The 17,025-nt window shown below is 34.1% G+C and overlaps 1 protein-coding gene across 3 annotated transcripts in view; it reads left to right on the top strand.

Moving 5' to 3' along the window:
* Positions 1 to 17,025, top strand: part of STYX (serine/threonine/tyrosine interacting protein) — a 31,816-nt gene that overhangs the window by 10,242 nt on the left and 4,549 nt on the right. For 2 of the 3 annotated variants that reach the window (XM_079915089.1, XM_079915090.1), the window contains exons 4-10: positions 474 to 571; positions 3,608 to 3,668; positions 4,082 to 4,118; positions 4,548 to 4,587; positions 4,680 to 4,730; positions 7,073 to 7,145; positions 15,180 to 15,273. In XM_079915089.1, the coding sequence (XP_079771215.1) occupies positions 474 to 571; positions 3,608 to 3,668; positions 4,082 to 4,118; positions 4,548 to 4,587; positions 4,680 to 4,730; positions 7,073 to 7,145; positions 15,180 to 15,273 (454 nt within the window). The remainder of the gene's footprint in view (positions 1 to 473; positions 572 to 3,607; positions 3,669 to 4,081; positions 4,119 to 4,547; positions 4,588 to 4,679; positions 4,731 to 7,072; positions 7,146 to 15,179; positions 15,274 to 17,025) is intronic. The other variant, XM_079915091.1, reaches the window with a different exon arrangement.

Raw genomic sequence — 17,025 nt, 5'->3', positions numbered from 1 at the left:
GCTCTCATGACTCCAAAGCCCATGCTTTTAACCACTACATAGTATTATAAATAAAGAGTATATAAATAAATATAGAGTATATAAATAAAGAGTATATAAATGTAAATTATAAATAAGTAATAAAGTATATTACACATGATACAAAGGTCAAAATGTACAATAAGGTATATAATGAAGGTATAGTATTGTTTCCCAAATAAATTATCTTTAAGGTCATATCAAGCTCTGAAATTATAGATATAAAATAATCCTGTTAGCCTTTTGAGGACATGTAGTGTATTAACCTTGAATCATTGAAATATTTTGCTGATCACTTCAGGTATGTTATTATGAAATTAGCTTTGATCCCCTGTACTTAAAGCTCAGATGTGGCTACATTAGTTCTAAAGTTGAGTCCTGTGTATTTTCAAATATCTGTTTTACAATAAGATGATGTTTTGTATTTTAAACTATTTCTCTCCCTTTTTTTATAGCTACCTATACTACAGAAACACGGAATAACTCATATAATATGTATAAGACAAAATATTGAAGCAAACTTTATTAAACCCAACTTTCAACAATTATTTAGGTAAGAATTGTTGCTATAATTTATAAAAATGTTAAGGGTAGCAAACATGTAATGTTTTTATTTCAAGTTGATTTTATTATATCGGATTTTTCTCCTGTATATATATGTTTTATAAAGATGGGTCATACAGTACATCATTTAAAGAATAAACTTCCTTTAAAATATTTTTAAAAAGTAATTCATGCACAGAATGTGGAATTCTAAATGTTCAAAAACATGTATACTGAAAAGTAGGTTTCCCTATTCCTGTCCCCTAGATACTCAATTCTCCTCCCTGCAGGTATCCGTTGTTTTTGAGTACGTTTCCAGAGGTATGTTACATATATAAACATATTCTTACAGATCAAGTTAGCCTTTTTTAAAAATTATGTATTTTGGAGATGGCTTCATATTATTTCTTAGCTGCATTCTTCTTTTTTTTTTCCCTCCACACTGCACAGCTTGCGGGATCTCAGTTCCCCAACCAGTGAAAGCCCAGAATCCTAACCACAAGGCTACCAGGGAACTCCCGCATTATTCTTTTTAAGTTGCACAGTAATCCATTGTATTACTGTACTAAAATTTATTCAACCCATCTCCTCTTGTTGGACATTTAGATTGTTTCCAGACTTTTGCTAATGTAGTGAGTATCCCTGTATATATCATTTAATTCATATGTGAATACATCAATAGGATAAATTTGTAGAGGTGGAATTGCTGGATTAAAGAACGTGAGCATTTAAATTTTAATAGATGTTACAAATTGCCCTCCAGTGAGTTGTATCAGTTTACATTCCCACTGTGAAGTAAATGAGAGGTACTCTTTCCTTGGTATCTCTCTACAACAAAATTATAAAGCATTTAAAATTTTTCCCAATCTCCTAGAGTAAAAAAGGTGTCTTGTTGTAGTTTTAATTTGCCTTTCTCATTTATCTTAAAATGATGAGGTTGAGCATCTGATGGTTTTTAATGTTCTTTGTTTTAGCTTCATTTAAAAAAATAAAGCATATATTACACATGATACAAAGGCCAAAGGGTCAAAAAGGTATATAAGGAAAATGTCTCTTTCCTCCCCTAAACCCAGCTACCTAGTCTATCTCTAGCTAGGAGGCAGCTACTATTAACTCTTTTTTTTTTGATATCATTCTAGAAATATTTGTATAAAAGCATATATGTTAAAACTGTTTTAATGTTCTGCTTTATTGTTTGTAAAAATGAAAGCAACCTGAATGTCCATCAGTATAAGAGACTATAAAATATACTGTGTGAATACACAGTAGAATACTGTAACCATGAAAAAGAATGAAGTATTTCTATGTGTGCTGATATGGACTAATCTTCAAGATTTATTAAATGAAAACAGCAAGGTGCAGAGCCATGTGTTTAAAAATATATGCAGTACATTAGGCATATATTCTTGTATATGCATAGAAAATTTCTGGACTGACAGACTAGAAACTTGATAGTAGTTACTTCTGAGAAGGGAAATTTAGGGTCTGGGATGGTAGAGAGACATTAGGTTTCATTGCAGATGTCTTTATACCGTTAGAATTTTTTATTGTGTGTACACATTTTTCAGTTAATAAAAACTAGTTTTAGGGACTTCCCTGGTGGCGCAGTGGTTGAGAGTCCGCCTGCCGATGCAGGGGACATGGGTTCGTGCCCCGGTCCGGGAGGATCCCACATGCCGCGGAGCGGCTGGGTCCGTGAGCCATGGCTGCTGAGCCTGCGCTCCACAATGGGAGAGGCCACAACAGTGAGAGACCCGCGTACCGCAAAAAAAACAAAAAAAAAACAAAACTAGTTATAAAAAGGGAATATCTGTAATCTAAAATAAAATAGATCTAACTTTTTCTAATTGCAAAAGAAATACTTGTTCTTTGTAGATATGTTGGAAAATACAGAATGACACCAAGAAAAATATTTTAAAAGTCATCCATAAATACACAACCCAGAGGAACATAACTTTAACATTTTGGTATATTTCCTTCTAAACTTTTTCTACTGTATATGTGTATTATGTATACACACATATAGACTTGTGTATATTAAAGAAAATGAAAATGTTATATTTTAAAATGCCATACTACATAGCTTTCTAGTTTGTATAGAATTTTTGTTTTTAGTGCCAAAATGTCCTGGATACAGCTTCTGTGTGATAAGCCCTGAATTTATTGAAGTTGCTGCCACCAAAATGATCATTAAAGCAATATTGACTTTAAATTTTAGAACTTAATTACTTAACTAAGTTGTGTTAATAAACAGGTGGTGTTGGATAGGTTAGAAATGGAAGTTTTTATTTTTTATTTTTGGCCATACCACGCGGCTTGCGGGATCTTAGTTTCCTAACCAGGGTTCGAACCCAGGGTCCCAGCAGTGAAAGCACCAAGTCCTAACCACTGAACCGCCAGGGAATTTCCAGAAATAGAAGTTTTTCACAAATTAAGGCTAGTATATTAAAATGACTTATTTTAAATGTTTTTGAAGGTGTAAAATTCCAGGACAGGTGGTCTTTTGTTGCTTGTTGCTCTACTGAAGGTTAGTTCAAACAATGAATGTTTGACTCACGGCTCTGTCAGACTGCTGCCTTCTGTTTTGGTTAGTTTCTTCTCTCTCAGACTGTGGGCTTCCTCTGAATTGTCCTCTCTAGGGTTGTGAGGAAAGGTGGCAGGGCCATCCAGAGAAAAGTCTTTTAGTCCTAGGGAAGTTGGTAGAAATAGAAGAATAACAATAAGGAAAACAGGCAATTCTTGTCTTTATTTTCCAGGTCCACTCTGATCTAGAGGAAGGTTTCTTCCTACTTGTGATTTTTCTGTTTTAAGCAGATAAATTTTTTTAAATAATAAGATATCAGAGAAATGTTAACGTGTTATTTAAGGCTTTAAATGCTATCTATGCCTTCAAGCAGTATAAAATCTATGGCTCGGTTCTTGGGAATATGATACTTTGAAAGTTGTTTTGCATTATTTTCATGGTTGCCAAGAAATTTTCATATTTTTTATATATGAAGAGAGTTTTATCTGAAAATGTGCTTATCACAAAATATTCTATTTTCAGATATTTAGTCTTGGATATTGCAGATAATCCAGTTGAAAATATAATACGTTTTTTCCCCATGGTAGGTATCAATATTTTAATATCATTTAAAATTTATTTATGATTTGACCTGCTTAATTGTGGTTCTAAAACTTAATGAAACATGATTTTCTCCTATACTACTTTTACTTTGTTATGTCTGAAAATTGTGGGATTATATTTTTTAAAATATTTACTATTTTTAAAACCTTTTTATGATCTCCAAATATTTGAGAAATCACACTTCAGATTTCTTAAATTCAAACTAATATTTAAACTTGTAATAGTTGTATTTGTAGCATTTTGGAGATTTTTGACATAAAGTAATTTTTATTCATATAAATAATCAGGAAATTACTTTCAGTATATTTTGTTTCACTGTATGTATGTATGTATGTATTTTATGCTTATGTTACTCCACATGTTTTATTATAACACATTGTCTTTTGCCTTCAGACTAAAGAATTTATTGATGGGAGCTTACAAAGTGGAGGTAAATAATATTCCTTTACTTAGCTTACATTTATTTTTAGGAGATTATTTATGATAGTTAATTTTTTAGTTAGTATTTGTCTTAATTACAACTTTCATATTCTGCATTTATGTATAATAGACTTCCCAAATTTGTATTTTCCTAACTTCTTGTTTCATTTGGATAGGCTTTCTTAAATATCTCTATAGAACTATTTTTCATGTTCTGGGTCAGCTTTAAATCTCTTTAACCTAAAAGTCTACTGTAATCTCCACACAGTTAATATAAATAAATTCAAGGATTTGAAAATTAATAAGTATCCAAGTTGTATGTATAAAATACATAAAATGTTTAAGAAAAGATTTATTGTAGTATGATACATAGTTTCAATATATTTTAGCTGCTGAATCAGGTATCTTTCTATCAGAATAACTATTTCTTGTTTTTCAGGAAAAGTTCTTGTCCATGGGAATGCAGGGATCTCCAGGAGGTATGAAGTTAGAGATAATCTTTCTTTCTCTTGCATTTAATTAATGAGTTGTGTTTTCTGTTTTTTTCTAAAAATTTTTTCCCCCTCTTCAGTGCTGCCTTTGTTATTGCATACATTATGGAAACATTTGGAATGAAGTACAGGTAAGAAAGTACTCTGAAACTTAGCCACAATTTAGATTCTCATTAAAATAAAGCTTAATGGAGACGGTTTAGGAGATTTAAGTTAATAATCTCCTGATTTTGTCATCTTGTCATGTTTGATTAGGCAGGCCCTTTTATCCCATGGTTAAGTCTCTTAATCCTTGTAGCTTGTCTACCTTGTATAGATCCACTTAGGCTAATGTTTGTTATTTTATGGAGCTAGTGCTAACTTTTGTTATTTTAACCAAAGATAATTATAGTTGGAATAACCCATGGAAAACTGCTTGCTTACTACTAGGGAATTGGTTAATCTGAGTTTAAAAACTCTTAGACAAAGATGTAATTGCTTCTTTAAGATTAATTTATTATGTTTTCCTTTAACAGTAGTTGGATGAAAAATTACCTAAGAATTGTTTTAGTGTCTGTTCACAACTCATTGTTTGTCTTATCCAAAATCATCTGTTCCAAGCATATTGCATAGACAAAAGAGAGAGAGAGAGCGAGAGACAGGCTGATGAACTTTTCACCCTAAAACAAACCAAGAAAACTGGCCAATGTACAGTATTTTCTTTCTTAGTGTGTCTTGTACAAGTTAGAAATCTGTTGTAATCATTGATACCTCCTTCTCTTCACTCCCCATGTCTGAAACTGATCCTTTACCAAATCCTGTCTGTTTTTTGTCCTAAAATATTCCTTGAATCTGTCTCTTTCTCTTTATCATTATTTAATTTCCCTAATCCAAGCTCTAGTCATGTTTTCTTTGGACTCTTCCAGTAGTCACCTTCTTAGTGGTCTTATGTTTTCTTTCCTTCTCTAGTCTGTTCTGTTCTCCACACCACAGTGAGAATGATTTTCTCAAAAGATAAATCTGATCATATGTTACCTTACCCTAAAAAGCTTTCAAAGGTTTCTGATCCTTAATAATTCTTAACATGGCCAATGAAACTTCACATGACATGCCCCTATCAATCTCTCCATTCTAATGCTGTGTTCCCCATTAACCCTCTCCATTTGAGCTATGTTCAGCATTGGATCCACATGTCTCACATACAGTAGACATTCAGATGCTTTAGTGTTTTTTTTTTTTGCCAAGTTATCTTTAATTTATTTAGTTATTTATTTATTTTTGGCTGCGTTGGGTCTTCTTTGCTGCATGTGGGCTTTCTCTAGTTGGGGCGAGCAGGGGCTACTCTTCATTGCAGTGCGTGGGCTTCTCATTGCTGTGGCTTCTCTTCTTGTGGAGCACGGACTCTAGGTGCGTGGGCTTCAGTAGTTGTGGCTTGCGGGCTCTAGAGTGCAGGCTCAGTAGTTGTGGTGCATGAACTTAGTTGTTCCACAGCATGTGGGATCTTCCCGGACCAGGGATGGAACCCGTGTCCCCTGCATTGGCAGACAGATTCTTTTTTTTTTTTTTTTTTTTTTTTTTTTGCGGTACGCGGGCCTCTCACTGTTGTGGCCTCTCCCGTTGCGGAGCACAGGCTCCGGACGCGCAGACTCAGCGGCCATGGCTCACGGGCCTAGCCATTCCGCGGCATGTGGGATCTTCCCAGACCGGGGCACAAACCTGTGTCCCCTGCATCGGCAGGAGGACTCTCAACCACTGTGCCACCAGGGAAGCCCTACAGGCAGATTCTTAACCGCTGTGCCACCAGGGAAGTCCCAAATGCTTTAGTTTATTTGGTATTTTTTATCAAAAATTATAATGGAAAAGTTTGCTTAAAAGTGTTAATTCTTAAATATTATTTGAATACAAGTGCTTTTATTTAACTGAAAATGATTAATGCCTGGTAGATTTTGTTTTATATATTCTCTTTATTATTTGGTGATGTATCAGTAATAATATTAATAATGAAAATAACTTCCATTTATTGGGTTTCTGCCATGTGCCAGATACTATTCTAGGCACTTTCATCTCAACAACACACGGAAGTCCCTATACTTCTTATTTATTAACCAGTAATAATATCTGAGCATGAACTGTGTGACAGATGCTGTACACGATGTGTTATACTTATTATCTTCCATCTTTACAGTAGTGCTCCAAGATAGGAATTATTATAATGGCTAATTTACAGTTGAGAAAAATAAAGCTTAGAGAAGCTGAGAAGTGTCCCCTTCTAGGACACACAGCTGGGAAGCAAACGAATTGTGATACTTAGTCTGACCATGCTTTCGGTTTTTCCACTACAATTCACTACTTCTCTGTAGTACAAGCTGTATGATTATGATTTTCTATTTTAGGTAAATTGTTAGGTAAGTTCATATTTTAGATAAATTCTGGAAAAATTGAGATTAATTCATGAAATAATATTATCGCTTTAGTTTTCTTTTTTTGTTTTCAGAGATGCATTTGCTTACGTTCAAGAAAGAAGATTTTGTATTAATCCTAATGCTGGATTTGTCCATCAGCTTCAGGTAACTTCTCTCTTCTTCCTCTTTAAGGCAGTCAGAAAGTAGGATAATTAAAATCTTATGTTCATGTAATTTAGTTGTAGTATTTACTTTGTAAATACTTAAAAATTGCCATAACCTGATTAATTTGATTCTTTGTTCAAGTTTACATCTGTATTTAAAATTATCAATATTTTCTTAAAAGCTACCGTTAACAAGAAAAAAAGAGTTAAAGGCACATTTTTCAACCTGAAGTAAAATAATTGGTGTTAGAAATGTCTTCAATTACTTCTTTATTTTAATCACACATACAGAGCATAAGAGTTTTGATTTAAATGTATTATGTATAGCTGCTTTTTCTGTTTTATATGCTTTATCTTTTCCATATTCTTTCACATTTTGATGATGCCTAGAAGATGCACTAAAAAGACAGTAAAGTAAACTTGTGAATTTATCTGATTAATTTATTTGATTTTTTTCCAAGAAGGAAAATCATAGGTTGAAGAATGTGCTCTGGCTGATTCTATCCAGTTATGCAGGAATAAATCTTACATTGAGATATCAAGAGCACTACAAAATGGGTTGTCTCAGTTACCAAACTTTAAATTTTGCTTCCTTTTTATTTTTAATTCACTTTTAGTTTTTACTTCATTTAAAAGAGAAAAAAAATACGGTTAAAAAAATAAAAATTCAATAATGCCTAAGAAGAATACTTGAAAAGTAAGTCTCCTTAATAGTATATCTTGAAGGTCACATATAGCTCTACCTGCATAATATTTTTATGTGTGTATGTACATAGATGTATGTGTGTATTGCAGTTTTATATGATCAATTGCTTATACACGGACCTTTAGATTGTTTCCAGCCTTTCATGATTTTAAACAACATTGGAAAGAATATCCTGGTAGGTACATCTTTGTTTACATGTGTGAATGCACCTGTATGATAACTGATCAGAGTAGAATTGCTGGGTCAGAGGGCATTTGAAATTTGATGTTGCCAAATTGCCTCTAAAAAGGCTTCAGGAAACAAGGGGTACCTGTTTACCCATACCTAATCAATACCAATAGTGAAAGTGTTTTATGAAACTTCTTGATCATTGTTATCATGGTGGTAAAAGTGGCAACTCCTTATGATTTGCCTATTTTTCTATCAGGTTGTTGGTCTTTTTCTCATTGGCTTGTAAGGACTCTGTATATTAAGAAAATCTGTCTTTATCCAACTGATTTGAAATGCCATTTTTATTATATACCAAATTCTGATCTATACTTGAGTCTGTTTCTGACCTTGTATTTTGTTCCATTGATCTGCTTATTGTCGCACTTGTATCAAACAATTTTAAATACTATAATATTATGTAAGTAATTTATATTACTTATATCAAGTAATTTAATCAAGATCCCCTCATTAATGTTTTTTCTGGAATTTTTCTGGTATGTTCTTAACACTTATTTTTTGGTGTGAACTTTACTGGAAAGAGTCCTGTAGTTGTTTTTAATAACATTATCTCTACGTTCACAGTTCAGAAGGAATTGACACCTTTAAATTTTTCTCAGTATGTTCCTCTCTAAGAGTATGTTCCATTTATTCAAGTCAATTTCTATGTCTTTTAGTGTTTTAAAGTTTTCTTTATATAGAATATATGCATTTCTTATGAAATTTTTCCTATTTTCTTTTATTCCCATTATAAATAAAATGTTTTTTTCCTTCAGTATGTTTTCTAATTAGTTACTTATATATAGGAAAGCTATTGATTTTTATTGTTTTCAGTTGGCATTAAACTCTAAACAATTCTGAAAATTTTTCTAATTGTCTTAGATTTTCATCTCCAAATCATAATAATTTTGCAACTTTTCTAATTTTTTTTTTCTCATTGGATGGTCATTGTATCAGAACCATGATAAGTAATAGTGGTATAGTACTTGTACTTTATTCTTGATTTCAGTGTCAGTGCTTCTAGTATTGCACTGTGTGTGTGTGTCTGTGTGTGTGTGTGTGTGTGTGTGTATGTGTGTGTATGTATTCATCTGTGCCTATGTAAAGAGTTTTTTACCAGGAATAGATGTTGAGTTTTAGCTTAAAAAAATTTTTTTTAATGGAATGACTGTAGTTTTACTCCTTTAAGCCATTAATATGGTGAGTTGAATTATTGGATCACATTATGCTAGATTTCTTAATTTTGAATCATCATTTTGGTTCACAAATGGATCTCACTTGGTTATGGTACACTATGTTCCATGAATGTGTTGCTAGATTCTATTTGTCAGTATTTTTTTTAAGATTTTGGAATTAGTTGAATAAGTGATATTGGTTTGTAATTTTCTTCTATACTACCCTCTTCTGGTTTGGGTGTTTATCATGTGATTCTCATTTTTAAAATGGAAACTTGCTTTCTCTTTATGTGCTCTAGAACAATGTAAATTAGATTGGAGTTATGGGCTTCTTGGTGTTCTGATATATGGTACCTGTGAAATCATTGGACCTTGATTTTTTAATTTAATTCAGTTATTCATTATTTCATTCATTTGTGTATTTTGAGGGTGGACCAATTCTTGGACAGCTTTTCTTCATTTGGTAGGTTAAGTCTGATTTTCATATACTCCTCAGGTCACTTTAGATGGTTTCATAATCTCCTATATAATCATTCATTTCATAGGATTTGAGATAAAATTGAGGAAAATATTTTTCCATTCTTTTTTCAGTTTTGTGTACCTGTGCTTTCTTTTTTCCTTGATCTGGTTAGTTTATATAACTTCTTTGTATTTGAATTTCTCCTTGCTTTCTGCTTTCCTTAGGTTTTTGTTGTTCGTGCTGCTGCTGCTGTTATTCTTTAGTGAATTTCCTGAGTTGAAAGCTTAGTTTTTCATTCTTTCAAGAATTCAAGACTATGAATTACCCTCTTAGCATTGCTTTAGCCATATTCTACATACCGTACATAGATTCTGCTATGCAATATTTTTATTACTGTTATAGCTTGATATTCTGTGATTTCACTTTTGATTTTATTTTTTACTTAACATTTGTTTGAGAGGTTTTTTTTAAAAAAAAAACTATATAGGTGACAAGGTTTATTTTCTATTTTTGTTCATTTCTAATACTATTTACTTCTTGAATTTTTTAATGTTTTCTTCATGGCCTAATATACAGTTGTTATTACAGCTGTCTCCTGGGCACTTGAAAAGAAGATGTATTCTCTGTTTTCAGGGCATAAAGCTCAATATACAGTCGTCCCTCAGTATCCGTGGGAGATTGGTTTCAGGACACCCACCCCCCACCCCCACCGCCCCGTGAATTCCAAATCTTATATAAAATGGCATAGTACAGTCAGTCCTCTGTATCTGTGGGTTCTGCATCCGTGCATAGAGGGCTGATAGTATTTGTTTGATTCGTCTGTCTTGGGCTGAGAGGTGAATTGAAACTCCTTTACTTTATTATATTTCTGTTTATTTTTTCTTTAGTTCTTCTAGTGTCTTTGCCAATTTTGGTACTATGTTATTTGGTAGATAAAATTCAAGTTAGATCTTCATTGTAGTTATATATTCATTATTCCTCCATTCAATTATTTTACTTTGAAATTAACCTTGTGTAATATTGTTTGCATTTGCCTTGTGAGTTTCTGCATTACTTTTCTTTCCACCTTTCTAAATCACTTTGTTTTAGATGCATTTCCTATATATGGTCTATGGCTGGATTTTGCTGTTTGATTTGTTATCAGTATTTTTCTTTAATAGGTGAATTTATCCCACTTTCTTGCACTAAAAATGATATATACTTTTATCTGTCATTTTATTTCATGTCACGCTTTCTCTTTTAAATGCATCTTTTTAAAACTTTTCACTATAGTTTATGAATTTTTTGTATGTTTGTATTCTTTTGATAATTTTTAAGTTTATTGTTTTTAGTTCTAATGGGCACAGTTGTAACTTTATAGTATATACATATGTTTCTTGAGTTATCACTTTTAAATAACTATCAGTTGATTTCCACTATAAAAGATAAAAATTTATATACCTCTACTTCTTTCCTCCTTCCCCTCCACTACCTGTTTTGTTATTAGTCTTAGTTCTTCTAGGAGTTACCTCTTATACCTTTAAAAATATTTAAATATTATACCTCTTGTTACTTAGCAATGTAAGATCATCTACTTAAACTACCTCCTGTTATATGTCCTGTCACCTCCTTTTTTTAAAAAAAAGATTATACTTTTTCTACATTGTTACAGATTATAATATTTATATTCTATCCTATAACCACATTTTCTAGTTGTTCATCCTTAGTTCTACATTTAAATAAGATTCTAGCTTCTGTATTCAACTAATGGAGTTTGTCTTTGAGCATTATTTTCAAGAAGAGTTCTTGGAAACTATATTCCCTAAGTCCTGGCATTTTGGAAAATATTTTTCTGTTGCTCTTATGTTTGAATGACAATTGGCTAGATAAAAATTTTTTGTTTAATCCTTTTTCCCTTATGGGTTTGTACACAGACCTGACATTGAATATTGCTCCAGAGAAGGCTGAGGGGAGCCTAATTTAAAATTTTTCCCCCTTAAAAGACTTGATTGGGAGGAGGAGGTGTTGTCTGGATGAACATAGGATGATTTGTCAAGGTATATCTTGTTGATTGTTCTATATTAACTTCTCAGTCTTAGTATGCCCTTAGCACTTACAGAGTCACACCTTCCCTTATTTCAGAAAGTTTTCTTCTACTATGTATTTGGCTTCTGTTTTTGTTGTTCTGTTTCATTTGCCTGGTTTTTTCTCCCAGAGACATATTTTATGTTGGTTCCCTTTTTCTTCCATATCTTCCATTTTCTCTGTAATTATTTTCAACTTTGTTCTTTTCTCTTGGCTTGATTTTTCTCAAGCTTTTCCTCCCTTTCCCATATGTCATTGTTTCATCAGATGTTTATTTGGCATTGTTCTAGGCAATGGCAGTAAAGCAGAGAAAAAAATAGAAATCTCTGACCTCATGAAACCTATTCTAATGAGAGAATTAAACAGTAAACAAAGTAAAATGTAGAAGGTCAGATAGTAATGGGTCACAGAGAAAAATAAGGGAGGGAGAAATAAGGCCATATAAGGAGATGCGACATGAATTGCATTTTTAAATGGTGATCAGAAAAGGCCTTATTGCAAAAATGATATTTGAGCAGAGACCTGGAGAAATTAGGAGAACAAGCTGTGCTGATATTGGGGGGAAGGCATTCTAGGTAGCAGGAATATACGAGCAAGTGCCTTGAAATGGGAGTAAGCGTAGTATTTTCGAGAAGTGCAAGAAGGTCAGTGTGGCTGCAACAGAGTAAGCAAATAATGGTAGGAGATTAAAGCTGGGAGGTAAGGGGCCACATGACAGGCGTTTGTAGGCCATTATAAGTAAGGCCTTTGGCTTTTATTTTAAGTGAAGGAACAACTTCAGATTGCCTGCTGCTGTGCTGAATATAGTATACTGTGTATATACTGTAGGGGTTTGTTGGGGTTTGGGCAGAAGCAGGTTCTTGAGTTAAGAGGCTGTTGCAGTGATGGGGTCAAGAGAGTGTTGGTTTGAATCAAAGTGGTTGCAGGGGGAGAGGTGAGAAGAGATCAGATGCTGGATTTATTTGACAGTAGAGCTGACGGAATTTGCTGATGGATTGGATGTGAAGAGAGATTGGGATGAATTTAAGCCTTGTAGCCTGAACACTGGAAGAGGAACTGCTACTTGCTTGTATGGGAGAAACTGCATGAAATTTGAAGGGAGTAAAATCAAGAGTCGGTTTTGGTCATGTTAAGGTTGAGAGAGCTATTAGATAGTGGGCAGGTATACATATAAGCCTGGATTTCATGAGAAAGAACTGTATTTCTAGGGGTTATCAATATATAGATGCTATTGAAAGCTTTGAAACTGGATGAGATCACTAGAGAAGTGAGTGTGGATAGAGAAGGATTTCAAAAACAGAACCTTAATGTATTCCCAGCATGTAGAGATTGTGGAGATGGGGAATCAGCAGAGGAGGCTGAAAAGAGTGGCCAGTGAGTTAGGAAGAAAATCAGGATGGTCTGGTGTTTGGGAAGTCAAGTGAAGAAGGTGTTAGAAGAGTGGGGAATGACCCTCTGTTTCAAAGGTTGATAACAGGTTAAATAAGATAAGGGCTGAGAATTGACATTAGGTTAGGAACATGATGTCATTAGTGCCCTTGACAATTTTTGTGGAAGGGGGAAGATAAGCATAATTGCTCAGAGTTGAAAGGAAAATGGGAAGAGAGGAATGTGAACAGCAAGAATAGATAATTCCAGGAATTACGCTTAGAAGGGGAAAACAGAAATGAAACAGTAGTTGGAGGGGAAACTAGGATTAAGAGGGGTGTTCTGTTTGTTTTCTGAAATGGTAGGAAATGGCATAGTCATCTCTTTTATTGTCCTATTTCTTCCATGAATGCTTTTATCTCTTCTTTGAACTCGTTTCAGAAATGCCGTATTCTCATTGATTTCATGGAGAATTGTAATTTTGACCTGCTCCGTGGTGTAGTTTTCATGCAGTGTTCTTTATATATAGACTTTTGGTTATAATGTTGCTTTTCTTTCCCTTGCAAACATCTTTACATAAGACATAACATTGGTTCCTTTTTTGATATTGGTCATCTTTGAACTGGAGACATTCTTCTTAGATAAGCTATTTGCCCAACAATAAGGTTGTGGGAAAGGGACCAGGGGAGTGGTGGGGAAAGGTAGGCAGCTTAAATTTTCCCAGTTGTCTTGGAAGACTTTCTCACCAACACTTTTCTCCAGTGGTATGACTCTACTTTGTGGGGAAAAAAAAAGCCCCTTTTGTCACAGGTTCTTCTTGTTTAGATTGATAAACAGTGCATGCACATTAGAATCACCTGGGGAATGTTACCTGTACCAGTTAAATGAGAATCTCTGGGGGGGAGAGGAGAGGAGTTGACTATATACCTACAGGTTTTAAGGCTCCTCAGGTGATTCTCAGGTATAGCCAGGCTTGAGAATCAATAGTTTAGCCTTTACTTTCAGCTGACCAAGATCAGCAGATGCTTGGCAACATGCAACCCAGTTTCTCCTCCACGTTGCTTGCGTCTTGCAGAAATGCCAGGTGTGGGTGTTCACATTTTCCTTAATATGCCCTTGGTTCTCCCACAGCCCATGCACACTTCCTGGCTGTATCATACTAGGCAAGGGCTTGTTAGTTTGTCAGCTGTACCCTCTCTGTCTGATATCCGCAGTCAGGCGTCTTTTGTGCATAGCTTAGTCTGGTTCCATTTTTTTAATGTTATTGTGAAATATAATACACATATATAAAAATGCATAAAGTGCGAATAAACATCCATGTAACTGCCATCCAGGTAAAGAAATTGAACGTTTGCCAGAATCCCAGAAGCCCTCTTGAGGCCTCTTTCTAATCATAATTCTCTTTCTGCCATCGTAAAGGTAGCCAGTATCCTGACTTATTTGATAATTAATTCCTTACTTTTCTCTTCATTCTTCTCATATTCAGGGTTATAGATGTTTCCTAGCTTCTTTGAATAAGGAGTTCTCTATTTCTTGTTTTCAGAAAGGGGAGAGAGTTAGGAATGGCTTTATTACTCCATCTTTAACTGGAAGTAGAGGACTATTGATTTTAAGGAATTAGAACCAAATATATACTTGAATCAATTAAATGCCATATATTAATCTGATTTTTAAAAATATTTTATTTCTTTTTATTCTTATAATCATTCTATGAGATTGCCAGTTTGGGTTTTGGGGGTATGTATGTGTTTTAACAGATGAAGTCAGAGATCATATAGCTTATGCCCAGTGGCAGAGAATACATACTGACTGGCAGTTCAATGTACAGTGCCTTAGTGCAAGCTATTTACTTGACTTGATTTATAGTCTCATCAATAAACGTGAAATTATAAGATAGGAATTTTAAGCCTTTCTCTTACAGCAATATGGCACCAGAGTTTTCAGTATAAACTAAGAATACCAATAATGTATGTATTAAACACTTTTAAAATTTTGTTTTGTTTTGGGTATCTAAGAATTTAAATGTATATTCAAGTTAATTAAAATCTTTTCTAGGAATATGAAGCCATCTACCTAGCGAAATTAACAATACAGATGATGTCGCCACTTCAGATAGAAAGGTCGTTATCTGTTCATTCTGGCACCACAGGTAAGGATTTTTTCATTTTGGAGAAATTTGGGAAGAAAGATGATGGTAGTGAAAAATAGAAGAGAAGAAGCATCTTTTGCTCATTAACAAGTTACACTGAACAATTTAAATTGTTTAGAAAATTTTTGGATGGACTATTTAATTAAAATAAGATAATTTCAAATTTTAAATTTATAATTAAATATGTATTATATTGAGCTTCTGTGTGTACACCACTAGTTAATTAGAACGTGTTGGTTGGAAGATCAGATTTCTACTTTGTTGAGTTTTAAATCTTTAAGCAGTATAACTGTGTTGCAAAGATTAAAATAATAAGAGGGGTCTGGAGATGAGCCCCTAAATACACTTAGGTGATCTTATTAAAAATGAAAGGTGGTTAGTAAGTAAAAGCAGGGTGACTAAATGTAAGCTACCTTAGTTTTTCTCTTGCCGTAAGTATTTGAATCCTTTCTCCTTTCCCTATTGCAGTGTCCCCTCCCCCATTTTAAAAGTTAATGATCCAGGCATGCTCTCAAAATCCTAACTTTGGCATCCTCTCCAAGATCTTGCTACCCTTTTTTGTCTCCTTTCTTTTTATTAGAGCATTCGTGGAATTTTTTTAGTTTATGGTTTTTCTCTCCCAGAGTTCCTTTCAGTCTTATTTGAACCTACAACCTTGTAAGTTAGGAGAAACAGTTTACATACCTGGTTAGTGTTGGACCTGGAAATTTAACACTGGCTGCTCCACAAGTCCAGCACTATATTGCACTTCCTTAGTGATAATACTATATACCCATCCTTCAGGCTCAACTTCCCAGTTGTCATTGACTCTTTGCAACTTCTATCTAATCATTTTCCAAAATGGGATGGTCTGTTTCCTCAGTACCTAGAATTCCCTCCCTCTTTTATAGTACCCTTAATTTCGGTCAAGTTCAGGTCCATATTGGCCTCCTATTCCAACTCTTGTTATTTAGTCTGTTCTGTACATTGTGGCCAGACTTATTTTCATGAAAGATAGTTCTAATAGTGATATTCTTCCTGTATAAAAGTCTTCATTGGCGTATTTTTTTTTCATATTTGTTTATTTATTTGGTTGCCCCAGGTTGTAGTTGCAGCAGGTGGGCTCCTTAGTTGCGGCTCGTGGGCTCCTTAGTTGTGGCGTGCGAGCTCTTAGTTACGGCATGCATGTGGGATCTAGTTCCTTGACCAGGGATCGAACCCGGGCCCCCTGCATTGGGAGTGCGGAGTCTTAACCACTGGACCACCAGGGAAGTCCCCACTGGCATAATTTCTACTGAAGAAAACACATCATAGGTAGTAATTAAAGGCCCTTTTGATCTTTATTTGTATCTCTCACTGTACCTCTATATATGTACTCCAGAAAATGGGACTACTAATGGTTTCCTGTGCGTGTCTTCTGTTCTCCACCTAGAAAGCATCACCTTCAGTCTCTCTCTCCATAAAAACTTGGTTCAGATGTCATCACCTCAAGAAAACATGATGATTAACTTACTGTTCCTCTAATCTCTAGTTATTCAAAACTGCCATAGAGCTTTATCTGTACCTCCTCACTTTCTGCCTTGTATTAGTTACCTATGTCTCTTACCTCCCTTCGTAGAATGCAGGTGCAACACTGCATCTGAAACTGTTACAACCACTGTATTTAGACTTATGGCTAGCATATTTTCTTCTCTATTCCATCAATACTATATTTCTATCCTTAATTTTAATCTTACAGTGAAACATTAGTTTTCTGTTGGAATCCACCCTCTG

The sequence above is a fragment of the Stenella coeruleoalba genome (genome assembly GCF_951394435.1).
Source record: "Stenella coeruleoalba genome assembly, chromosome: 2".
NCBI lineage: Eukaryota > Metazoa > Chordata > Mammalia > Artiodactyla > Delphinidae > Stenella > Stenella coeruleoalba.
Note: the sequence above shows the minus strand (reverse complement) of the source record. Positions and strands in the feature narration are given on the sequence as shown.